General features: G+C 41.2%; 1 protein-coding gene across 1 annotated transcript in view; it reads right to left on the reverse strand.

The window, feature by feature from the left end:
- Positions 1 to 22,775, reverse strand: part of muc2.1 (mucin 2.1) — a 46,037-nt gene extending 23,262 nt beyond the window's left edge. Inside the window, exons 1-25 of the mRNA XM_061221248.1 lie at positions 22,700 to 22,775; positions 21,660 to 21,921; positions 19,711 to 19,825; positions 18,855 to 18,945; positions 17,033 to 17,157; positions 16,582 to 16,798; positions 15,571 to 15,696; positions 15,096 to 15,210; positions 13,397 to 13,535; positions 12,866 to 12,979; positions 12,486 to 12,552; positions 12,069 to 12,206; positions 11,140 to 11,304; positions 10,480 to 10,574; positions 10,263 to 10,389; positions 9,206 to 9,461; positions 8,746 to 8,798; positions 8,556 to 8,656; positions 6,987 to 7,138; positions 6,289 to 6,427; positions 5,972 to 6,082; positions 5,253 to 5,432; positions 4,632 to 4,871; positions 3,809 to 3,965; positions 3,276 to 3,404 (exon numbers count right to left, since the gene is read on the reverse strand). Coding sequence (XP_061077232.1) covers positions 3,276 to 3,404; positions 3,809 to 3,965; positions 4,632 to 4,871; positions 5,253 to 5,432; positions 5,972 to 6,082; positions 6,289 to 6,427; positions 6,987 to 7,138; positions 8,556 to 8,656; positions 8,746 to 8,798; positions 9,206 to 9,461; positions 10,263 to 10,389; positions 10,480 to 10,574; positions 11,140 to 11,304; positions 12,069 to 12,206; positions 12,486 to 12,552; positions 12,866 to 12,979; positions 13,397 to 13,535; positions 15,096 to 15,210; positions 15,571 to 15,696; positions 16,582 to 16,798; positions 17,033 to 17,157; positions 18,855 to 18,945; positions 19,711 to 19,825; positions 21,660 to 21,921; positions 22,700 to 22,775 — 3,490 coding nt within the window. The remainder of the gene's footprint in view (positions 1 to 3,275; positions 3,405 to 3,808; positions 3,966 to 4,631; positions 4,872 to 5,252; positions 5,433 to 5,971; positions 6,083 to 6,288; positions 6,428 to 6,986; positions 7,139 to 8,555; positions 8,657 to 8,745; positions 8,799 to 9,205; positions 9,462 to 10,262; positions 10,390 to 10,479; positions 10,575 to 11,139; positions 11,305 to 12,068; positions 12,207 to 12,485; positions 12,553 to 12,865; positions 12,980 to 13,396; positions 13,536 to 15,095; positions 15,211 to 15,570; positions 15,697 to 16,581; positions 16,799 to 17,032; positions 17,158 to 18,854; positions 18,946 to 19,710; positions 19,826 to 21,659; positions 21,922 to 22,699) is intronic.
- Positions 22,776 to 27,843: the final 5,068 nt, after the last annotated feature.

The following is a 27,843-nucleotide window of genomic DNA, read 5'->3' on the forward strand; positions in this document are numbered from 1 at the left end:
AAATCATGTCACAAACTGAAGTGTACAGTTTTTCTCCAAAAGAAGTAAGAAAACAAACAGCAGGCTGCACTGCTGGGATTCTATGCTGGTTTAAGATGGTTTAAGCTGCATCTCTTGCTGGACAAAGCTAATCAAACCTGGTTAAACTTATACAGTAAGCTGGTGGTCAAACTGGTGGACAATCTGACTATCTAAGCTGGTCCGCCGGTGAACAGCCGGTTGACCAGTTATCAGAAACACAGCTTAAACCAGCTTGACCATCTATTTGGACAGTTCCTATTTGACAGTATTACGAGAATTTGTTTTATTAGTTAAATGGCCAGGATGAAGGACAGAAAATATTGTCTCCAGGTCTGAAAAATCTGATGCTGCATGTATATTCATTAGCTAGCTGGGTAGTTATATTACAAATATGAATTCTCGACAGAGTATTAAATGACTGAAGATGTACATATTATACCCTTTGACTGGTCGCCACATACTGTATACATACACATACGGTAAATGGTTGGCATTTATATAGCACCTTTATCCAAAGCGCTGTACAATTGATGCTTCTCATTCACCCATTCATACACACACAGTCACACACCGATGGCGATTGGCTGCCACGCAAGGCACCGACCAGCTCGTCAGGAGCATTTAGGGGTTAGGTGTCTTGCTCAGGGACACTTCGACACAACCCGGGCGGGGGATCAAACCGGCAACCCTCCGACTGCCAGACGACTGCGCTTACTGCCTGAGCCTTGTCGCAGGCAGAGAACTACCTACAGTTGTGGTCAAAAGTTTACATACACTTGTAAAGAACATGTATGTTATGTCTTGAGTTTCCAATAATTCCTACAACTCTTATTTTTCTGTTATGATTGGAACACATACGTCTTTATCACAAAAAACAGTCATGCAATTTGCTTCTTTTATTATTTTATTATAGGTCTTCTTGTAGTATTACAGAATCTGCTAGGTCAAAAATCTACATACAGCAACTTGATTGATCGATTTTGGTGATGTAGAAAGTTGTGTTCATCAAATATTCTTTGTGGCATGGCCTCTTAACTTCTTGTGAGTGTTTATGATTGACTACAGCTGGTGACTTTGCTGAGCCCACATAAATAGGGCTCATTTGATACACTCATTAGACTCAGCTACACACGCTACGCTGGGAAAGTCTAAGGATCAGCACAGATGTGAAAAAGCGGATCATTGACTTGAACAAGAAATGGAGCCATTTCAAAGCAGCTATAGGTCCCAAGATCTACTGTGCAAACAATTGTTTGTATGTATAAAGTGCATGGCATAATTGTGTCACTGCCACGATCAAGTAGAAAATGCAAGCTATCACCTGCTGCTGAGAGAAAATTGGTCAGGATGGTCAAGAGTCGACCAAGAACCTCCAAAAAGCAGGTCTGCGATGAATTAGAAGCTGATGGAACACAGGTGTCAGTGTCCACAGTCAAGCATGTTATACATCGGCATGGGCTAAGAGGCTGCTGTGCAAAAAGGATGCCCTTGCACCACCTTAAGACTGGACTGAAGTTTGCTGCTGATTACATGGACAATGAAGAGGCCTTGAAGAGGAATGTTATGTGGTCAGAGGAAACAAAAAATGAGCTATTTGGCCACAAAGACCAGAAATATGTTTGGAGGAGACAAGGTGAGGCCTTTAACCCCAAGAACACCATACCTACCGGCAAGCATGGTGGTGGTAGTATTATGCTCTGGGTCTGTTTTACTGCCAGTGGAACTGGTGCTTTACAGAAAGTAAATGGAATAATGAATTAGCAGAATTACCTCCAAATTATTCAGGAAAACCTAAAAACCTAAAATCATCAGCTCTTGGACGTTGGGTGTTCCAACAGGACAGTGACCCCAAACACACATCAGAAGTGGTAAGGGAATGGCTTAATCATGATAGAATTATGGTTTTAGAATGGCCTTCCCAATGTGTTGACATAAAACCCATTGAGAACATGTGGACTGTGCTGAAGAAAAAAGTCAGTGTCAGAAAGCCAACTAATTTAGTTGAACTGCACAAATTCTGTCAAGAGGAGTGGTCAAAGATTCAGCTAGATGCCTGTCAGAAGCTTGTAGATAGCTACCAAGAGCACCTAATTTAGGTGAACATGGCCAACAAGGACAAAGAACAAGGACATTGAATCAAATATTAGTATTGCTGTATGTATATTTTTGGCCCAGCAGATTTGGTCACATTTTCATAAGAATTTCATAAAAGAACCAAAATTCATGAATGCTTTTTGTGACAAAGAAATATGTGATCCAATCATTCCATCACAGAAAAATAGTTGTAGAAAGTATTGCAGACTCAAGAATGCCATGAAATAGATGTTCTTTACAAGTGTATGTAAACTTTTGACCACAACTGTAGTTGGTTAATTCAGACTATAGCTGCAAGTTCCATTTCCACTGCACCATTTGCATTTCCTGTGAAATACAAGATCAGTACAGTGTCTATAGATATGGCTGGTAAGCAGCAAGCAATTTTAAGTTTTGAAATTTGAAGTAGCTTACAGTACAGTACATTTATGCACAGTAATGTGAGAATTAAATGTGTAGACAGCTACATCTTGTGGTCCATAGCAAAGCTACACAGTAAGGTCATAGCACTAGCTAGCCAGCAAGCAAGCTGGAAAAAGATTTCTGTCGAAGTTTTATGTCAGTACAGAGCATGAAAAAAATATCTGACCTTGTCATGGTTGATCAAGCATACATTTTTGGAACCAGCACAAAAATGAACCAAATTGTCACATTTTTTCCATTGTCACACTATTTTGACAGGAGTGATTTGGCACTGAGCCATACTCTACTCTTGGCACTGAGCTATTTTTGAAGTGGACTTATGTGGGATCCAAACTCCTGTCTCTCACTTAGCTGCATCGCAAGGAAGCAATGGCCTGCTGCGAAGCCCAGCTGAGCAAAAATCACCTTGCCTGGTAGCTGTCATTACGAATATACTTTACATTTGAATGCATGACACCTGGACGGTAAACGGTTGGCATATACATAGCGACTTTATCCTTTATCCAGTGCTTCACATTCACCCAATCATATATACACTCACACCAACAGCGATTGGCTGCCATGCAAAACACCAACCAGCTCCTCAGGAGCATTTGGGGGTTAGGTGTCCTGCTCAGGGACACGACAACACACAAACCGGCAACCCTCCGACTGCCTGACGACTGCTCTTACTGCCTGAGCCAATGTCGCACCTGGAGACATGTTCACAGTTCTGAGTGCTCACAGTGTTTTCTTACCTTCCATATTGGGTAGGGGATTGCTGCATATGCCCTGTAGGTTGAAGCAGGTTTTGTAGCAGGGGGTGTGGCATGGACTGTAGTGCCAGTTGCACTCCTCTGGAGCATTGAAGTAGTCACAATACACCGCTGCAAACCAGAGAAATCTAATTCACACATAAACAATGGATTATGCTGGCTTCATCTTTGCACATGTTACACACATGCACACGTACACATCTGAATGACATCATGGAAAGATACCAGTCCTACAAGTGATTTGAACACTGGAGTGGCAACATTATAATGTGTGTATGCATGTTCCTCAATTCTAATGCAATTATTTTGACAAGATTTTCTATCATCGGAAACTGATAATATTCAAATGTAGATGCGTTCCATTTTTCACAACTGATAACTGCTTTTTATTGAATCAGAATCGATTTCCAAATTCAAGAATGCAATACACAGTACTGCCAGCCAAACTGGAGTGTACGGAAAGGGCAAAATTATTAATGGTAAATTTAAAGCAATCTTAAGGCCCGCCTACTTACGGCACAGGTACGGAGTCCTCCAGGCGACGCAGACTCCAGCCTCGTTACAGGCCTGTGCGTAAGCCGCTACAGCCGTGCAGAAGCACTCACAGTCTCCCCCGCTGTCACACGCGCACGAGTCGCTAACACAGTTCTCATAGTACGGGATGGGGTCAACCTGTCAACACAGGAAAGGAATATGAGCTACTTCACATTGATATCCTAATAGCCGTATCTAGTGAATGTGAATACAGAAATTTCGTTATTGCATTCAAAAGCTAAAGGTAATAAGTATTTAAATAAAATATTATAAAAGTTACATGAAAGTTTTGTTAGATAGATGTCTTACCCTGTCACCTTATGCATAAGGATATGTATCATGCTAAGGTCTACATGCCTTCTTGTGACCTGCCCTATAGTTATTGCCTTGGTTGTGATACAGTCTACATACACTCAGTGACCACTTTATTAGGTAGACCTGTACACCAGCTTGTGAACTTGCAAACTGCTGATCTGCTGGGATTTTCTTGCAAATCTGCCTCTAGAGTTTGCAGAGAATGGTGAAAAAAACCCAAAACAGTGAGAAGCAGTTCTGCAGGCAAAAATGCCTCATTAATGAGAGAGGTCAGAAGAGAAGATAAGTCTAATAAATACCCAATTAAGTGTTCATTGAATGCATGTTTTCATGGTGTTCCCTGAACTTTTTTTTTATCCTACCCTGCTATAGTCCACATATCTTCTCATGGCATCCCTCAATGTGTTCCCCCGGGTCATGCTATAATCCACATACCTTCTCATGGTGTTCCCTAAAGTGTCCACACTGGTCATGCTATGGTCCACATACCTTCTCATGGCAGTTCATAAAGGTGTTGCCTTTGATGATGCTGCACTGCAGCATGGCCCAGCTGTGTCGATGGGGGTTTAAGCTGCATGGGTCCTGGTCAACATCGGCGTCCGGGCAGGAGCTGGAGACTTTCCAGCTGTTGGCAAACTCCAAGGGGCTGCTAACTACCAGCTGCCCCTGGGTGGTGAAGTCATCTCTGCCATCGCCATCAAAGTCTCCGCACAGACCACACACATTTCCCTATAGAAGCATGCACAGACTCCATTATCCGACAGGCCATACACCAAAGAACCCCAATAACAACCCTCCAACAAGTCACCTTCTCAGTGTCTCAAGCCCATAACTTCTAATCCCCTTGGTCTGTAATAGGCCAGTCATGGTAAATTAGCATAGTCAAAGGATATCAGTGTTCACGTAGTTTAGCCAACTTTGCTAACTTTGGTGACGTTAGCACAAAGGAGCCATTGCCTAGACAAGATGTAAATGTAGGTTAACACTGATAGTAGACAGGCACAAATAGACAATGGGTATGAATCCTCAGCACAAGGTTTTAAGTGCAAATGCTTGACCTGGTTGGCTTGACTGGGGAAATGCAGCTAATTTGCACCCTCTGGTACTCACCATATGGCTTGGCTGCAGGACAATGCGAACAGTTGTTTTGCGATCCCATACCACAGAGATCCCGATTCTGGAATCCACAACGATAAACAAGCCGACGATCCTCACTTTGTAGTCTATAAATGGCAAGTCACTGTGCTCCACCACCTCAACCTCCCCCCCTGACAGCTTCAGCTCAGTTCTCTGGTGGAGGGAAAAATGCATTGAACAGAAGAACTCCGAAGCAACGCTAACAGGCTGTGTATATTGTATTAGATCAGCAGGCCTACTTTGCATCAAAAGAACATGTACTGAACAGAAAATGGAAACACCTGGGTAAATAAAGGACAAGTTTATGCAAAACAGTGGCTATCACATGTGTGTGCATATGGTCATTTATTAAAATGCTACACTATTTTCCTGTAATTATGGCTAACATGGCTGCAAGAGGAAACGTCTGTGACTTGGAAGTGGTGGGCACATTTGGTGGGAGCTTCAGGGACCAAGACAGCTCTACACCAATCAGCCACAACATTAAAACCACCTACATAGACCTGTTTCTTCATGATTAAATATGCTTTAAACTGTCGTTTAAAATTTACGTAGAAGTACATTGCTATCTCTTGAAAGGCCAAAATAAAGAAGTCTCAATGCAATACTTGCTCAAAAACAATGAATGCTCAAAAATTTCTGCAACATACTGCTTCTAATTGTAATCATATTATAGCAAACAGAGCCCTTACCCCCAGGTAAATCCTGACTGACTTTGAACAAGTTGTGCCAGTGGATCCGCATGGAATGTTCTCAGTGATCACACGAAAATTTGCCATCCCGGTGTTATTTCCACATTTGTCCTTTAAAATACAGATGAAAATAGCACCTTTAAAGATGGCTTCAGAGAAATTTTCTTCACTACTGATAGAATTTGCAATGTGAAAATTTGGTTCACTGAAATGGCGAATTGGAGAACATAGACAGTGAATAGTTTTATATTGAGGGTCCAAGTTTGAAATGTGTATCTGGTAAACATGCAAACAAGAGACAGGAATGTTAGCATTACCTGCACAGCCACATAACCACATTGTCCACGGAAACCAAAGCGCCGCTCATCAAAGGTCAAGTGATGGCCACTGCCATAGATGGTGCATGTGCCAGGGCATTTATTTTCAGTGCAGTTCCACATTCCCCGTATACATGTACTGGAAAAAGCAAGAAACGTACTTACAAATGCCAGCAATAAGCCTATTTCTAGATTATATATCAACAGCAGCAGGAAGCCAACCTCTAATAAACTCACTTCCAGACTATGTACTAACATCAACAGGAAGCCAACCTCTAATGTGCTCACTTCAACATTATGTCCTAACATCAACAGGAAGCCAACCTCTAATAAACTCACTTCCAGGCTATGTACTAAGATCAACAAGAAGCCAACCTCGAATGTGCTCACTTCAATATTATGTACTAACATCAACAGGAAGCCAACCTCTAATGTGCTCACTTCCAGATGATGTGCTAACATCAACAGGAAGCCAACCTCTGATGTGCTCACTTCCAGATTATGTGCTAACATCAACAGGAAGATTACCTCTAATATGCTCACTTCCAGATTATCTACTAACGTCAACCGGAAGCTGACCTCTAATGTGTCCAATTTCTCAGTCAATGAGCTGTGCGCAGAAGGTAGGTGAAGAGAATTATATATGTAACTCAAACCAAGACTGCTTTACTGGGTCCCGGTCATCTCCAGGCACCTACCATGTGTTGCACTGGTCTGCGATCTGCCTTCCAGGGGCGTAGAAGTGCCCGTCGTGGAGGCACGGGCAGTCATGCTCTTTCACACAGTTCTCTCTACCATCATCCAGAAGCCCACTCGGACACTGGCACCCAGACTCGCATTCGGAGGAGAACTACACGGGGGAAGAGCTGTTAGAGTACATATAACCCTATTTGATCCCATTTAGTGTTCGACATCTCTTAAAAATAAGTTAACCATGACCAAATATTGATGCTGTATGGTTTTTCTCATTTTCTACTTTGGTGGGATTAAATGGTAAACATGCAATGAACATACTGCTGTGCTAATTCTGTACCAACTTTGCATACACATGTGTTGTGTGGGGTTCTTTTGACCCTCTGTAACTGTATAAAATGTAAGAAAATAAACAAACATTTTTACTTTTAACTCGGATTTCATTGCGGATGTTTCAGGTGGCAACGTTCCCATACAGGTGCCAAACTTTCCCTTCCTGTACCTTAGGCTCTAAAATGAGATGTTCCTTGCAGATTTTTCCTATTCATGGATAAAAGGCTAGTCATTTGGGAAACAATAAGAAGGTGACAACCAAGTCCAAATATTTCTATAATAATAATTATGTGTTTATTTAAATGGTAAATGGTTGGCATTTATATATCCAAAGCGCTTTACAATTGATGCTTCTCATTCACCCATTCACACACACACACACACATGGCGATTGGCTGCCATGCAAGGCACGAACCAGCTCGTCAGGAGCATTTTGGGGTTAGGCGTCTTGCTCAGGGACACTTCGACACAGCCCGGGCGGGGGATCGAACCGGCAACCCTCTAACTGCCAGACGACTGCTCTTACTGCCTGAGCCATGTCGCCCCTTATATTTAAACTGTTTGGCTCAATTTGACCCCAAATATAAAAGCAGTCATAAAATCGTAGGAGGGTTGAGAAAGCAAGGCAGGCCTTTCGACAGCAGAGATCGTAAAGGAGACTAAAGCTCAGGAAAGTGCCATGGCAGGGAACCCCCACTAGCACAGGGGGAGAGCTTGCATGTCACATTAGAGTCAGCTGCCTTATGGACTGAGCCCAAATTATAGCTTTCAAAGATCGTCCAGGCATGGGTAACTGTCATATATTATACATACCCTGGTAAAACCTTTTTTACATATGTTTCAGAAGTGCGCAACGGAGCTGCATGCCTCCAGATGTCTCTCTCACTCTCAGTTTTAGTAATTTTAGTGTTTATTTTATGTGTATTAAACCTATGATCATCATCTACCACAGGAAAACTTGGTAAGAAGAGTTTGCCTATGCGATTCAGTCTACCCGGTGATGTTCCTCTGTCTACCAAAGAAAAACTGCGGATGAGATTTTGGTTTATAGGACAAAGGATATAGTATGAATAAGAGACTACTAAAATATGGATTAAGGGATATTAGATATGCAACATACAATAATATTGTTTACAGCATCTGGGATATTTGACATGGAGTATGGGATATGGTACAATGATAATGGATGCCAGATAAGGGATATTAGATGTTGGACAGTGGATAATGGATAAGGCACTCACACAGTCGCCGTTCTGGTTGCTGCAGGTGCGGGCGCACTCTATCCCTTGTGCATTCGGCTGTGCTGAGGAGCAGCTGAAGAATTCCTTTGGAGACGGGCACGCTGCGACACAGGAATTGCACGTCTCTTAGTCCCACTGAGCCAGGACATAGTGACACCTTCATCCACAGAACCTCAAACGCAGTACTTACTCTCAGATTGTAATTTCCAAGATCGGCAATGAAGCCTCCCGTTGGTACACACACTGAAAACAACAACAGGGACTTCAGTGAATGTTAATTCCTAGATGTATGCCAATCACATATTCTAGATCAGTGTTTCAGGACCTCAGGTCCTCAGGAACTCACACAGCTGATTTAATGACTGAACCAAACCACCAAAAATGCCCATTATTATTATTTACTTAAGTGTGTTAAGTGTGTTACAACAAAAACATTGTTGAGTTGAGAAACACTGTTTTGGCTGACTTGGTCATTTGTACTAATCACACTGCATCAATCTGGGATGGGAAGTGTTTCAAATACATGCATTTAGACTCGTGTTTTTGTATAATTTATGACTCCGTGCCACCTGTAAAGCTGCCAATTTTTATGTTGTTGAAAGATGTTTTGTATTCTGTAAAAAGATACATTTTAGCCTATCTGTACCCACCAGTGCTCATTCTTTATGGTGATGGACTTCCCAGGCTTGATGTGGTCGCCGTTGTGGTAGCAGGGGCACTTGGCCATGGGCACGCACACGCCCCTGTCGTCCTGGTAAAGGCCTTCGGGGCAGGAGCAGCCGTCCACAGGTAGGAAGTCAGTGGAGCAGCTGGGCCGTTCGGACCCGAGGGACTGGCACGTTTTCTGGCACTGCTGCAGCTGGTAGGAGAACATCTGGGAGGCGGGGCAGGTCTCGGTGTACCTGCCTGAACGTCACAGAAATCAAAGGCTAAATGAGGCACCCCGACCCAGTGAAATGGGGAAATGGCTTGGCATGTTTATCATTTGAGCGCCTATATGATCCCATCTGAGGCTTGCTTGTCACAAGCATAGATGTGTTCCCTCAGCATAGATGCAGTCTCTCACTGTGTGGTTATTGACTTGCCATAGTTATGTTCAGTTGGCAGAGATGTGCTCAATTGCTATGGATGTGCTCATTCACCATAGATATGTTCACTCATCGTAGATGTGGTCACTCATGTGATCACTCAAACAGAAGGCAGCATTTGAAGTTGCATTTTTGCAATTTTTCACACTTGCCCTTTTGTCTGTATATCCCAAACAAAACTCATGTGCCTTATTTCAACTTGAATGCAGCATCCAGCAATGCAGGTCTTTGCTATTACCTCACGCTTCTTGCTTCAGGTAATATAATGGTTGTTGAGAATTGTGAAGTGGCTGTTGCGGTGGTAGCCGTGGACTTATTTTGCAAGTATACAGTCAACTCAATAATTCACTGCAGCGACATTTAAAAAATACATTTCAATTATTTAATACACTGGAATACTATATGTCATGTTCTGACTGTAGGTCTTGGTGAGCTTTAGATGAACTAGCCAGCCAACTTGGTAGCTCACTTCTAAAGATCTAGCAGACTTCCATTTCAGACAGAGCCATTATAGTGTGCTCACTCACTCCCCATAGATATTTTCACTCACTCTGTAGATGTGTTCACTCCAGATATTTGCAGCCAGCACAGCTATTTCAGTCACCATAGATATGCTCACCACAGACATTGGTCCTCCAGCCCTGCAGTTCTATGCCTTTGGCCTGGCAGGCTCTCACGTAGGAGGAGAACACAGCACACAGGCAGTCTTCACTCTTCTCACAGTTACAGCTGGAGTACTTGCACCTCTGAAGGAAACGTGGGAAAGTCATACTCAGAAGCAGGTTTTCATGCCAACAATCAGACAATCAATTGAATTTTAGGAGACCTTATCTTACCCTGTAGTACACTTCAGGGTTCACCACAGTGTGGCACTTGGAAAACTCACTCTTTCGACTCTGCAGCATTGAGCACCAGTACTCAGCATAATTTTCTGAAGGAAGCAAGACAACAGTTTCACCTTGGTGTGCAACAATGCTATGAGCATAATCCACACAGCTCTCTCTCTCTCTCTCTCTCTCTCTCTCTCTCTCTCTCTCTCTGTAAAAGTACCAAAATGCACAGTCCCTAAATAAATCCACACAATCCATATGAAGAAAATGGAATTCAGTGAAGTAATGACATCACAACGTGGGCGGTGCTTTGCTTCTGCACGGCCCACCTTGTAGCCAGAACAAATCCAAGCTCTCGGCACAGACAACATTAAGTTAGTTGGAGCTAGTCAGCCAATCAGAACAACGGTTTGTTGATGTCAGTGAGCCTTAAAGAAAACATGGTAATGTTTGGTAATGTTCAGGAGAGGTGCTGGAGGATGGACATTTAAAACTGGACAGAAATCGCTTATGGTACTTCTTATGGATATCAGGATCTGAAATAAAACACTTGAGAATACACAATATGGGACCAATATGGGAGGCAGTTCACCCAGTGTTCAGTCTTCTCCATGAAGAAGAATTTGGTGGTGGCGATGGGGGGGGAGGTTGTGGAGGGGGGCTCACCGTTCTCCACACTGAGTGAACAGGGGTCATCCAGTCGCTCCATCCTGTTCGGGCAGCTGGCCTGGGCCTTCCAGGAGTTGGCGAAGGATGCAGCGGTGCCCTCCACCAGCCCCTGAAGGGTCTTCAGGTCATCATGCAGGACCATGTTGAAGTTTCCACACAGGCCTGTGCACATCGTACAGCCATGATTTCACCAGGGTGAAAACAACACTGGGACTCAAGATGAACCAGAGACACTGAGCTCAGAAAGAAACCCCAGAAAGCCGCTGATGTGCGCGTACTCTGAAACTAAGCTTTTCCAAATATTTGCTGCTGCTCACCCAAAACTGGCCTTGTGGGTCCATTGCTTTCTGGACTCAAAAATGTACATTTGAAAAATTCAACAGCAATCCGGTAGTTACTCACAAATATCTACAGAGTGGATGGTCTGTATTTACAATAAGCCTAAGGGGGTTTCAGTTTATTATACCACAAATTACACAAATTATTATCTCAACCATGAATTTAGAAGCTGTTATGTGCTTTAATATTATGTGCTCCTGGGTGTCTTTGTGGCACAGCCTGTTGAGCTCTATCCACATGCTTATTGCGAGCCGGAATGTCTGTTTTACCAGGGTAAGTTGCATATTTAGAAAACTCACATTTAAGCAAAACTATCTGAATGAACAGACACTATTCTGGGTAAGTGGAAACATAATTTTAGCTTGGAAGAGCAGCACACCAGGTTCAAATACATATCTGAAATACTTTACATGCCAGTAAACATGATGCCAGTAAAATTGACTGATTCCTGAGAATATTTAATGAAACATTCTTCCAAAAACCTACTGATCATATGAAAAAGGAATTCTCTACCAAATATTGATTACTTACAAACGTCTAAAAATGTGCTTGATGAGCAAATGCAGATATGGAGTGGAAAGGCGTACCGCATGTTTTCCTCAGATATGTCCGGTCCAGGGTTATGTACAGTTGCATGATGGGAACGAGCTGGATCTGCAGCTCTAGCCCAAAGTCGGTCTGCAGGATGATGTGGAAGGAGGACGCCCGGAAAGCGTGTACATTCGCTGCGACCCAAAAAAAGTGTCATCATCATCATTCACACGTAGGCCTACACAATTACATTGGACTACGTTGCTTGAATTAGCTATTAAAACTAATTATGTGTCACATACGGTAACACTGCTCACCATATTTGTACGTTTGTTGGAAATATAAATGCTTAATTTGGTGCAAAATAAAATTACTGGCCAATACAGGAAAAGAGCGCTGAGAAAAATGTAAACAGTAGAAATTATGTGACGGTTGATATCAATACTGTCTAATCGGGTGCACATGCCTCTTACCTGTGGTGTAGGGCAGACTGATCTCAGCATTGTGATGCATTTTCCCATCTGCTTTAATTACCAATGCCTAGAAACAGAAACAGTGTGCATTCAGCACAGAGCGATACTAGTGTCAGTTTCCAGCATAGATCACCTGCGGCCATACAGCCCAATGGTCGACTTCTGTCTAATGGCTAAATGGCTAATGCTAGGCAGCGATACAGCCCTGTGGTCCAGTCCTGTCTAATGGCTAAATGGCTAATGCTAGGCAGCCATACAGCCCTGTGGTCTACTCCTGTCTAATGGCTAAATGGCTGCTGTGGTTGAGTTTAATCTTAATTCACTCTTCATTAGTCTCAAATATTTTTGCAAAGGTGCATAGACAATAATAATTGTCTCACATTGGTCTTGTCATTGTTGAGCAGCAGCACCACTGATTTCAGACACGTGTCCAGTTCCTGAGAACCGCATGGCACCAGCTGGCCCAGCACAGAGAACTTTGACCCCACACAGTCCTGAGAAGGGGAGAGAAAGGGATTACATTGATTATTATTATTCATATACATGTACACAAACATTAATTTCCTTTTCAGGTAGATGTGAAATGCAAAGTTATGATCCTTAAGGACCTTAAATCAACAAAATGATCTTTGACTGACAGAGTTGCTTTCAACTTAATCAGTTGTGCTTCATGATAGACTAATCTACAGCTACATACAGAGTATAATACAAATACAACATACTCATGAACTGTACTATACAGCAATAATTTACCTGGGAGCGTTTTGTGTTTTGTATATGTATTTTGTACTTTGTATTTTTTTTGTCCTACACCAATAGGATGTGTGTATACTCTGGCAATAATGGGAGATGAATGCTAAAAGATGGCAGTGCAAGGCGATGTGGTAGTGCTGTGGTGGTGGTGTGGTAACCTTGGTTAGGATGTAGTAGCAGTCTCCGTGGAATGTGTAGGTTTTCCCATCATAGGTTGTCACATGTGACCCCGCTTCTATAGCACACTCTCCAGGGCAGGGGAGGCTCTTGCATGACCATCTTCCCTGGTTACAAACACTGAAACACCACAAGCAATCATCCACCTGTGCACATTCACTCACACATGATCATCTATCCTGTCATTTCTCCAATGTGCAGATGACACAACATCATTTAAGGTGTGAAAAATTGTTGTGCTGCATGTCTCCTCAAAGATGATGCATATCCAATAGGTTACTGTCCTCTTTTGAGGAAGTGAATAAAACAACCACTTTTGGCCAACACTCTAATCCTGACCAATTTACACAATATGCAGTTTTACAGAGTATCCATATCCTAGATATGTACTCAGTGATCACCTTATTTGGTAGACCTATACACCAGCGTGCTAATGCAAATATTTATTCAGTCAATCATGTGGCGGAAACTAAATGCATAAAGGCATGCAGATGTGGTCAAGAGGTTCAATGGTTTTTCAGACCAAATGTCAGAATTGGAAAAGTCACTTAGATAAATGTTATCTAAGTGACTTTATATATATATAACATTGCATTAACAAGCTGGTGTACAGATCTACCTAATAAACTGATCACTGAGTGTAAATGCAGTCCGTTTACGGTGGACTCCATAATTATTGGCATCCTTGATAAATATGCGCAAAAAATGCTGTAAACTAAAAAAATAATAGTTATTGACATAACCAGGTTTCAAAGAAAAAAAGTTTTTTCCCAAAAAAACAGGTTGCACAATTATTAGCACCCCTGGTTTAACACTTTGGTCAAAAACCCCTGGCAAAGATACAAGCCATGAGTTTTTTCCAATAATTTGTGGAAAGGTTAGAGAACACATTCCTCCATGCAGAACATTTAAGAATCATTAATATCCTTGGGATACCCCCCTCTTCATGGGGTTTTCCCTGGGATATAAGTCTGGAGACTGAGATGGCCATTGTTCAACATGCTTGTTGTTTTTACTCAACCATTTCTATGTGGATATTGATGTATGTTTGGAGGCAATGTCCTGCTGGACAATCTACCTATGACTAAGTCTAAGCTTCCTAGCAGAGACAACCAGACTTTCGTTAATTTATTGTGCCATTGATCTTAAATAGTGCCCCTGGACCACTTGCAGCAAAACATCTCCAAAACATCAATAATCCACCGGCATATTTGACAGTAAATCATTTTACTGTCATTTTTACATTTAGCTTGTTACTTCATTACAGAGTTAAACAGAAAGTGATGGAATGACACAATATAGTTCCTTTAGACTGAGATTAACTAAGTTACACTATAGCCAATTACACTTTGTTTGATTTTATTTACAATAATTGTTAGCGGTGCCATTCATTTTGGCACCTGTGGTTTTCAGAAAAAATTAGATTACTAAATAAAAAACATTGAAACATGAGAGTAAATGTATTGAAATACAAGTATATAGTCTTCCCGTATGATTGAACAACAAATATAGACATTATCAACATTGTCTATTATATGCAGCCTTTTTTCTCAATTTGTATGCCAATAATTCTTGAGCCCACTGTATATCAAAGTGCACACTTATAATGTCCATCACTAATTTTGAAAACATAAGATACATAAAATGAGTAATCCCAGGAAATGTAAGGAATAACCTTACCATTCCTCACAGTCCTGTTGCAGCACTTCGCCTGAGTTATACACTTTGTCATGCATACACTGGCACTGCTCTTGACTGATACAGCCTCTCCCTGAGATATCATCAAACACTGTGCCTGCAACACAGGGAACAAGATATCATCAAACACTGTGTCTGCAACACAGGGAACAAGATATCATCAAACTCTGTGCCTGCAACACAGGGAACAAGATATCATCAAACTCTGTGCCTGCAACACAGGGAACAAGATATCATCAAACTCTGTGCCTGCAACACAGGGAACAAGATATCATCAAACTCTGTGCCTGCAGCAGAGGGAACAAGATTTCATCAAACACTATGCCTGCAACTCAACTCAATGTCAAATTATAGAGAGTGAGATGCAGAGAGATATAGAGAGAAAGACAGATAGAGAGAGAGAGTGAGAGAGCAAGCGAGAGATACAGAGCGAGTGGGAGAGAGAGTAAGGACTCACCTTCAGGGCACACACAGCCATCCATGCGGTGCTCCTCACACAGCAGGCTGGTGTCTGCATGGCTGCAGGTGTTCATGCATGGAGAGCCACTCTCTGCATACACCATGTTCAGGGGGCATTGCTTTTCTGAGGAGAAACATACAAGCTTGAGCTGCTTCTCGTGATGGATGCACTATATCTCATGGGACATTAGCAGCGGTATCAGTCTTGCTCCAGATGGTTCCATATTCCATTAGGACTCTGCATATCACACATTACTGAATAAAACATGACAACATTTTCTTATGGTCTGTAAAATCTTACAGAGCAAAGTGGGAGACACCAACTTACAGTGCCCAATCATCCATCCATTATCTATACCCGCTTATTCTTGGTCATGGTCATGGGGGGTGCTTGAGCCTATCCCAGTGTGCATGAATACACACTTGACAATTTATAACAGGGCACACACACCATTCACTCACACCTAAGGCAGTCCAATTAACCTAACCTGCATATCTTTGGATTGTGGGATGAAACCGGAGTATCCGAAGGAAACTCATGTGGACACAGGCAGAACATTTAGATTGAAAAAAACAACTCAAGCTAGGCTTTGAAACAACTGGTAGCTGGTTGATCTGTCCAGACCAGCTCCCAGTTCAACATGGTTTAGCTGTTTGACCAGTTTAGACCAGCCCCCAGCACTATCTGGTTGACCAACTCATACCCAGCTAGACCAGCTTTATGACCAGCTTGACCAGGCTGGTTGACCAACTCATACCCAGCTAGACCAGCTTTATGACCAGCTTGACCATGCTGGTTGACCAGTTTAAAAATTGAGCTAGTCAAGCAACATAGCTTGTCTGAGCTGGTAAAATCCATCTTTGCATAGTTGGATTTCACAGCAGGGATGCAAACAGAAAGGCCCCTGGTGCTAGGACTTTATCCTATATCTAAAACTCTCACAGGATGCTGTGAGTAACATCATGAGTGAGAGCCTGCCACAGAAGTACATCACAGTGGGAGACCTACCACAGAAGTTTGGGGTCCTCCAGTTGGGGGGTGTGCCCCCTGCATGCGAGCACTGTCGGGAGTATTCGGCGAGGGTGCTGCAGATGCAGAAGTCATCTGGGACATCCCCACAGCTGCACATGTCGCGCACACAGGCCTGGATGTAGGGCTCAGGGCTCAGGACCAGGGCACATGACCTCCAGGCCTCAGACCGTAGGAGCTCGGCGCAGCTTTTGTGCTTTTGGGCGGAGTGAGAAAGTAATCATTTTCATCACAGGGACCAGTGTCAAATAATTATTCTTTGAATGCCTTTAGCCTTTAGGTACCAGTTATAGTTTTGCAGATTATAATCTGCAATAATCAGGACAAACATTTCTCCTCTGACTGGCAGGTTTCATTAAACATTCTTGGGGATTGGGGATCTCTCGTCTATCAGCACTTTTCCTCCCGGGCACAAGGGGGCAATACTCACAAATGTGGAACATTTGCTGTAACCAGAATCCTCAAACTCCTCTTCCTCAGAGGGATCTTCACAGTACTCTGTGGGAAGGTGGACCTTCTGACGATTCCCAAACTCAATAGGGCTTATCTCACGACCTGCAAATGACACAGAAAACCCATTGTCATCACAAAGTAATGCTGTACTTCAATCTCAACATTGTGGTTCTGTCTCTATCAAATGTTTACTTCCCTTGGTGATTGCTGCCATCCTTATTTGCGTTACTGTCACTTTCCTGTCAGCTTCAACCAGTCTGGTTGAACTACTCCTTTGACCTCTTTCATTAACGACATATTTCTGCCCGCAGAACTGCAGCTCACTGGATGTTTTTTGTTTTTCACCATTCACTGCAAACTCTAGCGACTGTTGTCCATGAAAGTCCCTGAAGATGAGTAATTTCTGAGATACTCAAACCACTCTGTCTGGCACCAACAATCATTGCACGGTCAAAGTCATTTAGATGACTTTCTTCTTCATTCTGACATTTGGTCTGAAAAACAGTTGAACCCCTTGACCACATCTGCGTGCTTGTATGCATTTAGTTGCTGCCACATGATTGGCGAATTAAATATTTGCATGAACAAGCTGGTGTACAGGTCTACCTAATAAAGTGATCACTGAGTGTATATCTAGGATTAAAGGATACTATTTAAAACTGCACATTGTGTAAATTGGTCGGAATAAAAGTGTTGGCCAAACGTTGTTATTTATTTTATTCACTTCCTCAAAAGATGACAGTAACCTGTTGAACATGCATAATCCTTGAGGAGACAAGGCACACCTTAAATGATGTTGTCTCATCTGTGCATTGTAGAAATTAGAATTAGAATGGTTGGAATGAAACATCACTTGCAATATTATTACTAATTATTATTATAACTTACACATATTAATGCACAGTATTTGTTGCATGGCAATGGTCTGAATTTAACTGAAACATTATGCTTTAACGAAGTTATTCACAAGTGTGTGCAGAAGTTCCTTCAATCATTCTAAAATGACTACATCCCAATAAGTACTGGGCCACTTTATTGGCCCATATTGATGAGTGGAAAATGTAGCAGTTATCCACCTAGTCGCTGGAACAACTCCCAGAGGATCTGAGGCTGAGGTGCACAGCAAGGGCCAATCCGCATCAGGAGTTTGTGCCAACTTCTGCTCTTAATTATTTAATGAGCTAAACAATGTCATTTGTATAGGCACCAGATACAGTGGCAGACTGCAAGTGTATCCAAAAGATTTTACTCCGCTCAAGTACAGGAGTGAACCAACATCATTTATAGAGCTGTCAGAAAAATAAATTAAGGTATTTGTTGGAACAAAAACCAGCTCGCTTATCAGAGGTAAACCAAAAATCTTGACACTTTTAAACAGAAGTTCAAAATCTACCATTTTTGTCTGGCTTTTATTTAGGGTCTTTATTTTATTTTTTAGTATTAACATTAAATTTTTTTATTGTTTTACCATTTTGGGTTTTATTCCCTGATATTAATTGTGAACAACTAATTTATGTATTTACTTATTTATTCATTCATTCATTTAATCCATCTGTATTTATTTTAGCATTCTTTATTTTAACATCTTAAAGTTGGCATCTAAATTTTGTGTATTAATTGTCATTGTTTTATTGTTTTACCTTTCCTTCAATCACATTGCATGGAAAGCCCTTTGAACTGCATTCACTTGCATGAAAATTGCTATACAAATAAAGTTTGATTGATTGATTGACTGATAGAGTGCCAAATAGTGTGATGACACAGTGGCTTACTGTCCTTCCTCCAGGAACTGTACTCACCCTTTTCCAGAAATTCAAAGTGGAGAGGGATACCATTGAAGTCTCCACAAAGTCCACAGGTGCGGTTTTGATATTTGGAATCTAGTTCCAGCTAACACAAAGAAAGAATGGCTTGTCTGATTATCAGTTAAAACGACTTCATTTGCAATACTCTTCGATATCATGATATTAAGCTTCTTTTTGCAATTTAATGTAAACTAGATATAGCTTCCAAATTTTATTTGGTGCTTCTTAACCAAAATAGCTTACAGAAGCCTGTTTTAATATATTTTGTTATTTCTATATTATGGGGTATTATGGGGCAAAATATCACCAAATAATTTTTCTTTTTTATTTGATATAATTAATCAATAAAATAAAAAATATAACAACCCCTCTGTAATTCTCCAGCTATTACATCATTCATCACATTGTAAATGAAAAAAGAACTTTGACTGAAAGTAGTTTAATTAAATAATAATAATAAAGTCATAATACAAAAACGTTTACATTTATGTCCACATTAAAAATATTACATTTCATTTTGATTGGTGGAAAGTATTTTTTTCCTCATATTGATCTCTACCTCCCCTTAAATGTTGGCGGCAAACACATCTCCTGGAAGCGGATTTAACACTTCTGCACTAGGGGGCTGATTGATTTACAACTCGGCTGAATGAAGATCAGTTTACAGAGGACAGATCACAGCTGATGATGAGAAAGCAGCTGTTCAACAGGGCTTTGTTAAGAAAGAGGCTGTCCAATAGGGCTTTGTTAAGAAATAGGCTATCGAACAGGGCTTTGCTAAGAAATAGGCTGTCCAATAGGGCTCTGTAAAGAAATAGGCTGTCCAATAGGGCTCTGTAGATTGTCTTACTGTGACAGCGTCCTCTCCATTCCACATGATGCTGAGGCCCAGCTTAGCATAGAGTTTGGTGTAGATCGTGTTCCTCTCCAGCAGGACTCCTGAGCCATAGTATGGCGTGGTGACTCTGAAAGCAATGTAAAAGTAGAGTAAATCAGCTGATCCATATTCTATTAATATTAGTTTGTGTTAAAACGTTACAAGACCATTGTAAATCCCCCATGTTGACTTACCCTCTGCCTGTGTTTTTAGTCCTTAAATTCTGGTTGCAAAATATACAGTGACGGCCGTCACTCTATACCAACACATTGTACAGCTGTTCAATAATTCAAGGTCATTGGTTGAAAATTGGTTGTAATTGCCACAGCCAATGGTGTGGGGGCTTATTATGATTATTTGTGTGTAGCTGCCCAAATTGAACTCCAGCCAAGCTATTACTGAACTCTGTATACTATTGCATATTATCCAAGCAAAGACTGCATATCTAGTTATAAAACAATGCCAGTTTGCTATCTGTAGCAACAAGCAAATTAGTTTGCTGAACGAATTTACAAATATCTACCTCGGCAATACGAACATAGTAGCAAGCCTTGCAAGGATAGTTGAACAGGTGTTGTGCCTCAAGTGGATATTTCTAAATACGGCAAGCTAACTAATAGCTAATTTGCTTGTTGCTACGGATAATGAACTGGTATCGTATAACTAGATATGTATTCTTTGCTTGGATAATAAGCAATAGTATACAGAGTTTCAGTGATCCAAGCGATTGGAGTGCAATTAGGACAGCTACACGTTCCTTTTATCTCTTTACGTGTTCAATCATGCGTGTTTAGCTAAGCCTTTATTTATCTCAAACTGTAAGTTGCATCGTTTGTGGTAGACTATCATATCTTAGTTATATAGCCAGCCAGTTCCATAGCCAAATAAGTTGCTTGCTCATAATGTAGTTGGTTAGCTAAAGTGAAAACTTCAAAGAGACAAAACATATAAATAGTGTTGTGCAGCACACTAAAGTCAACATTTCATAAAGTCACCTGTTCGGCGTTGACCATTAGGAGTCCAAAATTACCTATTACATTTAATATTAATGTATATTCATATCCATTACCTCCAGGTGACACAAAAATTTGAATAACCACCAAGGAATATGCTATAAAAAATATGTGAGGGCAAATATGTGACCTGAGAATCCAAGGAATTAATCTGCGTACAAAATATGTCAACACTACAGTAAAACCCTGCAATAATACGATAAGTGGGGTCCAAATAATTTGATTGTATAAAATGCGGGGTCGACTAATTGCGAGGATATTGGAAATTGCTTTGGTTTACTAACAGAGTACCAAAATATTTTAAGACCAATTACCATACTAAAGGAGAGATGCTGGGTGACCTTTATTCAGACATTAAACAAGGTAACTGCAAAACACAGTTATAATTTCTTAAATAAATTATGTTTTTTGTGTCAGGAAAACAAGTGAAACAGAAATGATGGTGTTGTCAGCACAATTTTTTATGTAAAAAATGAAAGGAGGAAACAGGAGCCAGGACGGTGCCATGCAATAATTGCGTTATATTCAAATTCACGTTATCCTGGGGCATGTTATCGTGGGTATACAACCTGTTTTTGTATTTACCAATCATATAAAGTATATGTGTAATGCAATAATGGATCAGAAAAAAAGGTTTTTGTCAGTAACAGAAGGGGTTATATAATATTTATAGTTCAAATAAGTTTTGGGTTATGAAATAAATAAGCAGCAAAGAAAACTGTCATCCAGTAATTCAATCATCAGATATTTGTATAGGAAATGTGTTTTGACAGATGGCTGTTATTCAGAAAGAAAAAAAGAAGAAGATTTTTTTGATACTCAAATTAATTGAAAACCATTTCTGTTAATCGATTCCAGGGTGTGAAAACCTGCTCCTCCATACGGTTTCCTGTATGTAGCACAACTCACGTGTCTCCATTTAGAGTGACCAGTTTCTCGGTGAGCACGATGACCACGTCCTTAATGGTGACCACTATTCGGCTGACAGTGGGGTGACCATTGACCTCAGCCCTCTTCATGTGCACGGAGAAGTCCAGATAGGCCTCATGGCAGTCAGACGCCAGGTTGTATTCGCACATGCCTGGGAACTGGTAGATGTCCCCATCGAAGGTCTTGAAGTGGTCTTTGCCCCAAGTACTGCAGATGCTGTTGACGTGGTTGCGGGAGTGAGCTAGGAAAGCACAAATCAAGTTGGATATAGGGATTCCTTATTTAGTCTGGACATCTCAAGTCGCGTTCCTGGATGGTTCCGCTATCTGCAGGTGTTTTGGTTAAAGAGTACACGTGCGCACCTTGTTTCCAAGGTGCTATACAGCGCTGTTCATAATGTGATCTAATCCTTTATGAAGGATACTGGAACAAATATATTTTTTTAAGCAAGAATTTTGCGGGATACAAAAAATTATAATAATTAAGAAAAAAGCTAATAAATGAATCAGTCGTTTTTGCTTTGTAAACGTAGTCCATATGCGCTCGGCAGAAAAATAAAAATGTGATGTAAGATATGATACATGATACAAGTTATGACGTTCCTCTAAGGCATTTAAGCTTTCATAAATTGGAAACAGAATTACATTGATTTTATTATTCATATTGATAACCAGACATATTACAGTTCGTTTACATTTATGCAATTAATCTCTGGGAAAATGACACAAACCCAATCTGTTCAATTACATTTTAGGGAATAACAAGAAAGTCCACATTGTTCATTCTTAAACCTACATTCCAAGAAAAATATGTTGTCTCTATAGCTTAAAATCTTCCCTGTCATTTGTTCCACCTGAAAAAATTGGTGCGTCTGTTATGAAATGTAAAATACTGTTCATAATCTCAATACTGTCCGTAATCGCTTACACTAATGTGTACTGTTGTGCCAACTGTGTCATTTAGGCCAATATGATGGTCAGTCCGAACCCGCACAGTTGTGTCAGTGGCTGGTATCTTACCTCTCAAGGCTTCCCCCTGGGAGACCCAGGCAAAGATGAGCACCAGGGCCCTGGTCCACAGCGCTGTCTTTGCCATGACGGGCTGATGAGGGCTTCTCTCTACTGGGTGCAGTATGTCTGTGCTATGGCTGCAGGCCCCCTTATATCCAGTGGATCAGTTCCTGCTCACACCCCTCTATTGCAGGGAGGAACTCAGGGATTTTATTGGGACATAGCAAACAAAGCAGCTCGGAGTTACAATGCATACAGGTGAAGGCACTGACCTCCACCCTACAGCTGCGGTTCTGTGTCTCTGTGCTCATCAGGGTATATGTGCACACTGCAAGACCCAATTCTATCCAGTTCAGCTCAGCTCAATGAAATTATTTTTTTCAATATTTTTCAATTAAATGAATTTAATTTCAGTTCAATTCATGTCAGTTCAATTCAGCTCAATTAATTTCAAATGAATGCAGTTCAATTTACTTAATTTACAGAATGTTCAGTTTGTCATGTTTACAATTACAAATTGATCTGTACATAAAAATATATAAAGGATTTTTTCAGATCTATCAAATGAATTGTGGGAACCATAGATACAACTGACCACAGCACTTTGATTACTGTTTTTATGTCCTCTGTACAGTGTATGAAACATTGTACTGTATGTGTGATTTGGAATTGGTGTATGAAGCTGAGTCAGTGTAAAGGTTGCTACAAAACATCCATCCATCCATCCATTATCTGAACCCGCTTATCCTGATCAGGGTCGCAGGGGGGCTGGAGCCTATCCCAGCATACATTGGGCGAAAGGCAGGAATACACCCTGGACAGGTCGCCAGTCCATCGCAGGGCACACACACCATTCACTCACACACTCATACCTACGGGCAATTTAGACTCTCCAATCAGCCTAACGTGCATGTCTTTGGACTGTGGGAGGAAACCGGAGTACCCGGAGGAAACCCACGCAGACACGGGGAGAACATGCAAACTCCGCACAGAGAGGCCCCGGCCGACGGGGATTCGAACCCAGGACCTCCTTGCTGTGAGGCGGCAGTGCTACCCACTGCACCATCCGTGCCGCCTGCTACAAAACAAACAAATAAAAAATGGCATAAAAGGTTTTTATTATTAAGGGAGAAAAAAAATCCAAACCTACATGGCCCTGTGAGAAAAAGTGATTGCCCCCTAAACCTAATAACTGGTTGGGCCACCCTTAGCAGCAACAACTGCAATCAAGCGGTTGCGATAACTTGCAATGAGTCTCTTACAGCGCTGTGGAGGAATTTTGGCCCACTCATCTTTGCAGAATTGTTGTAATTCAGCCACATTGGAGGGTTTTCGAGCGTGAACCGCCTTTTTAAGGTCATGCCACAGCATCTCAATAGAATTCAAGTCAGGACTTTGACTAGGCCACTCCAAAGTCTTAATTTTGTTTTTCTTCAGCCATTCAGAGGTGGACTTGCTGGTGTGTTTTGGATCATTGTCCTGCTGCAGAACCCAAGTTCGTTTCAGCTTGAGGTCACGAACAGATGGCCAGACATTCTCCTTCAGGATTTTTTGGTAGACAGAAGTCTTCCAGGTCCTGAAGCAGCAAAACAGCCCCAGACCATCACACTACCACCACCATATTTTACTGTTGGTATGATTTTCTGAAATGCGGTGTTACTTTTACGCCAGATGTAATGAGACACACACCTTCCAAAAAGTTCTACTTTTGTCTTGTCAGACCACAGAGTATTTTCCCAAAAGTCTTGGGGAACATCAAGATGTTTTCTGGCAAAATTGAGACGAGCCTTAATGTTCTTTTTGCTCAGCAGAGGTTTTCGTCTTGGAACCCTGCCATGCTGGCCATTTTTGCCCAGTCTCTTTCTTTTATGGTGGAGTCATGAACACTGACCTTAACTGAGGCAAGTGAGGCCTGCAGTTCTTTGGATGTTGTTGTGGGGTCTTTTGTGACCTCTTGGATGAGTTGTCGCTGCGCTCTTGGGGTAATTTTGCTGCTCCTGGGAAGGATCACCACTGTTCCATGTTTTCGCCATTTGTGGATAATGGCTCTCAGTGTGGTTCGCTGGAGTCCCAAAGCTTTAGAAATGGCTTTATAACCTTTTCCAGACTGATAGATCTCAATTACTTTCTTTCTCATTTGTTCCTGAATTTCTTTAGATCTCGGCATGATGTCTAGCTTTTGAGGATCATTTGGTCTACTTCACTTTGTCAGGCAGGTCCTATTTAAGTGATTTCTTGATTGAGAACAGGTGTGGCAGTAATCAGGCCTGGGTGTGGCTAGAGAAATTTAACTCAGGTTTGATAAACCACAGTTAAGTTATGTTTTAACAGGGGGGGGCAATCACTTTTTCACACAGGGCCATGTAGTTTTGGATTTTTTTCTCCCTTGATAATAAAAACCTTCATTTCATTTGTGTTTAATTGTGTTGTCTTTGACTAATATTTAAATTTGTTTGATGATCTGAAACATTTAAGTGTGACAAACATGCAAAAAAATAAGAAATCAGGAAGGGGGCAAACACTTTTTCACACCACTGTATATATACCCAATACACATTAAATGCATCTGTCAATGCAATGACACTGTTCTTAACTTGTTCATTAAAAGTGATATGCCATAACTCCTTGGTTTTATTCCCAGTTCTTCACTTAAGAGCGTATTTGTTTTCAGCAGCCAGATTTTCTATGCTGAATTCAGCCCTCCAGCTGCAAGATGTCGACATAGCCTTGGCATGTTGTCATTGTATGCACTGTTAAATTATTTCTTAAAATCATTTCAGATTACCGAAATCATCTGATTTATTTATTTAATGAATACCAATTCATACTGATTATCACAATTGCATTTCATTGCATGAAAATGTGATTAGTAGCAGCAAGTTTCAACACAAATGAACATGTGTTGAACAACCATACAAACTCAATACAATACACAAATGTACTAGTCAACATTAAAAAAATACACAGCATAACAAGAAATACACATGCAGCACAACCTGATTAAAGAATGTAACTTTTTAGAAACTGTACTGATGAATACATTTAACAGCAGCATGTTGTGAATAAGTGTACTGCAATATCTGCATGCAGCAATCATTTATTAGCCCAAGTATTTCAAAGCATATCATACTGTATAGTGTTGCAATATGTTGATGTATTTCAATATATTTTCTGAATATTTTGCACTGTGCCTAAGTATGCCAGAATTGTGAATAGATGAAAGCTGTAGCTTTGGGATATCATGACGATGGCTTATGGTTTTTTGACATACACAGGAGACAGAGCCAGGACTGGTCTTTGATGCAGCTGATAAGGGCGTGAGGCTCAATCATGAACCAAAACACAGATTGACGCAGGACCGGTGCTTGCTAATACAGGGTGTGCCTTTCGGCCCTGCCTGACATCTGTTTCCTATGGTGGTACAGGTAGATCATTAAGCGTTCCCAACATCACACATCCTGGTCCATTATGGCTCGCATACCTAGACAGATAGTCCCAAAAACGCATTCTGACGCATGTAGCGTCCTACCCTAGGGACCGCTTCCCTGTACTGTATAGCTGTATTACCCTCATTGTAAAACTATTTTTTGCTCTTGTGTCATTATCATTAGTATGAACATAGACATGTTATTTTTCTCCACCTTTTGACAGAAGTCAATCTACAGCTGCCAAGCATTTATCAAATTATATTTACCCTTGTAATTCTACAGAAATGCCGATATCAGTCTTCAGTCTAATATCGCCATGAGGAAATGCCTGTTTGCTTAATAAACAGACTTATCCTGGTAATGTTGTAATCGTTTACATGAAGGCTAAAATATTTACAGTCACAGGAACTAGAAGTATTTGCATTCATTCACACAACTCAGGTTTTCCATGTTACTGTAAAACCCCACGCTAACCCAATGACGGAATTTAGCAGGGGCCGAAGGGGGTTTTGCGTGCTTGTCTTTCATTATCAATTGTACTGATCCGTTTCTGGCCAGGTGTAAGCGGGATATGGGGCAGGTCAATCCATATCCGACCCATGGCAACGGACCCAGTATATTCTTAAACATAATTGTGCTCTGTTCTTGTACGGAGGATAATAATTAACCCTACTAATGTTCTCCCAGCAACGCCAGAAGGACAAGCACGCAAAACCCCCTTCGGCCCTCGCTAAATTCCGTCATTGGATTAGCGTGAGGTGTGATGTGAAGTGAGATGTGACCACAGTTGAACCATGTTATTCAATGAGGAGAGAAATACAGGGATACAAACCTCAGATTTACAGATTAACTGTAATTAATACTGTAATTATTGTAATTGGGGCGACATGGCTCAGGCAGTAAGAGCAGTCGTCTGGCACTCGGAGGGTTGCCGGTTCAATCCCCCGCCCGGGCTGTGTCAAAGTGTCCCTGAGCAAGACACCTAACCCCTAAATTCTCCTGACGAGCTGGTCGGGGCCTTGCATGGTAGCCAATCGCCGTCGGTGTGTGAGTGTGTGTATGAATGGGTGAATGGAGAAGCATCAATTGTACAGCACTTTGGATAAAGGCGCTATATAAATACCTGCCATTTACCATTTAATTAATACCTAAACTAACTCTAAAACTGAATCCGGAAGCATCAAAAGCAATTTTGAAGCATTTTCATGTGAAAGGTCAACAAAAGTTATGGAAATTTCTTGTGCATAAAAATAGCACTTTATCTGTCCCCCAACACATTGATGGATGTGTTTATTAATTAACAGACTTTGAATCAGTTTATGATTAGCTGGGCAGTTGGAAGCTGGCTACTTTTTGGTAGATCTCCATTCCCTCTTTCCTGTTCCCGCTCTTTCAAATGATTTCAGCTCAGTTCAATTACAATATGTTCAGTTTGTCATGTTTAGAATTAAAAACTGATCTGTACTTAAAAATATAAATGATCTATCAAATGTATTGCAGGAACCATATATATGTCTGTTTTGTATGGTGGACTGTTTTTGGATTTCATGTTAGCTTCTGCTCTCAGTGAATTAGTCCACCAACTCAAATGTTCAGCCATTTTAGCTGCATGTGTAAGTGTTTTTGATTACTTTGCATCTGCTGTTGTGTGCTTTCTGATTAGGCTGGAATCATCCTTCAATTGTTCTGAAATTAATCTGTTCAGTATATCCAAGCTCTTTTCTT

This window comes from Conger conger, chromosome 15 (assembly GCF_963514075.1).
Source record: "Conger conger chromosome 15, fConCon1.1, whole genome shotgun sequence".
Taxonomy (NCBI): Eukaryota; Metazoa; Chordata; class Actinopteri; order Anguilliformes; family Congridae; genus Conger; species Conger conger.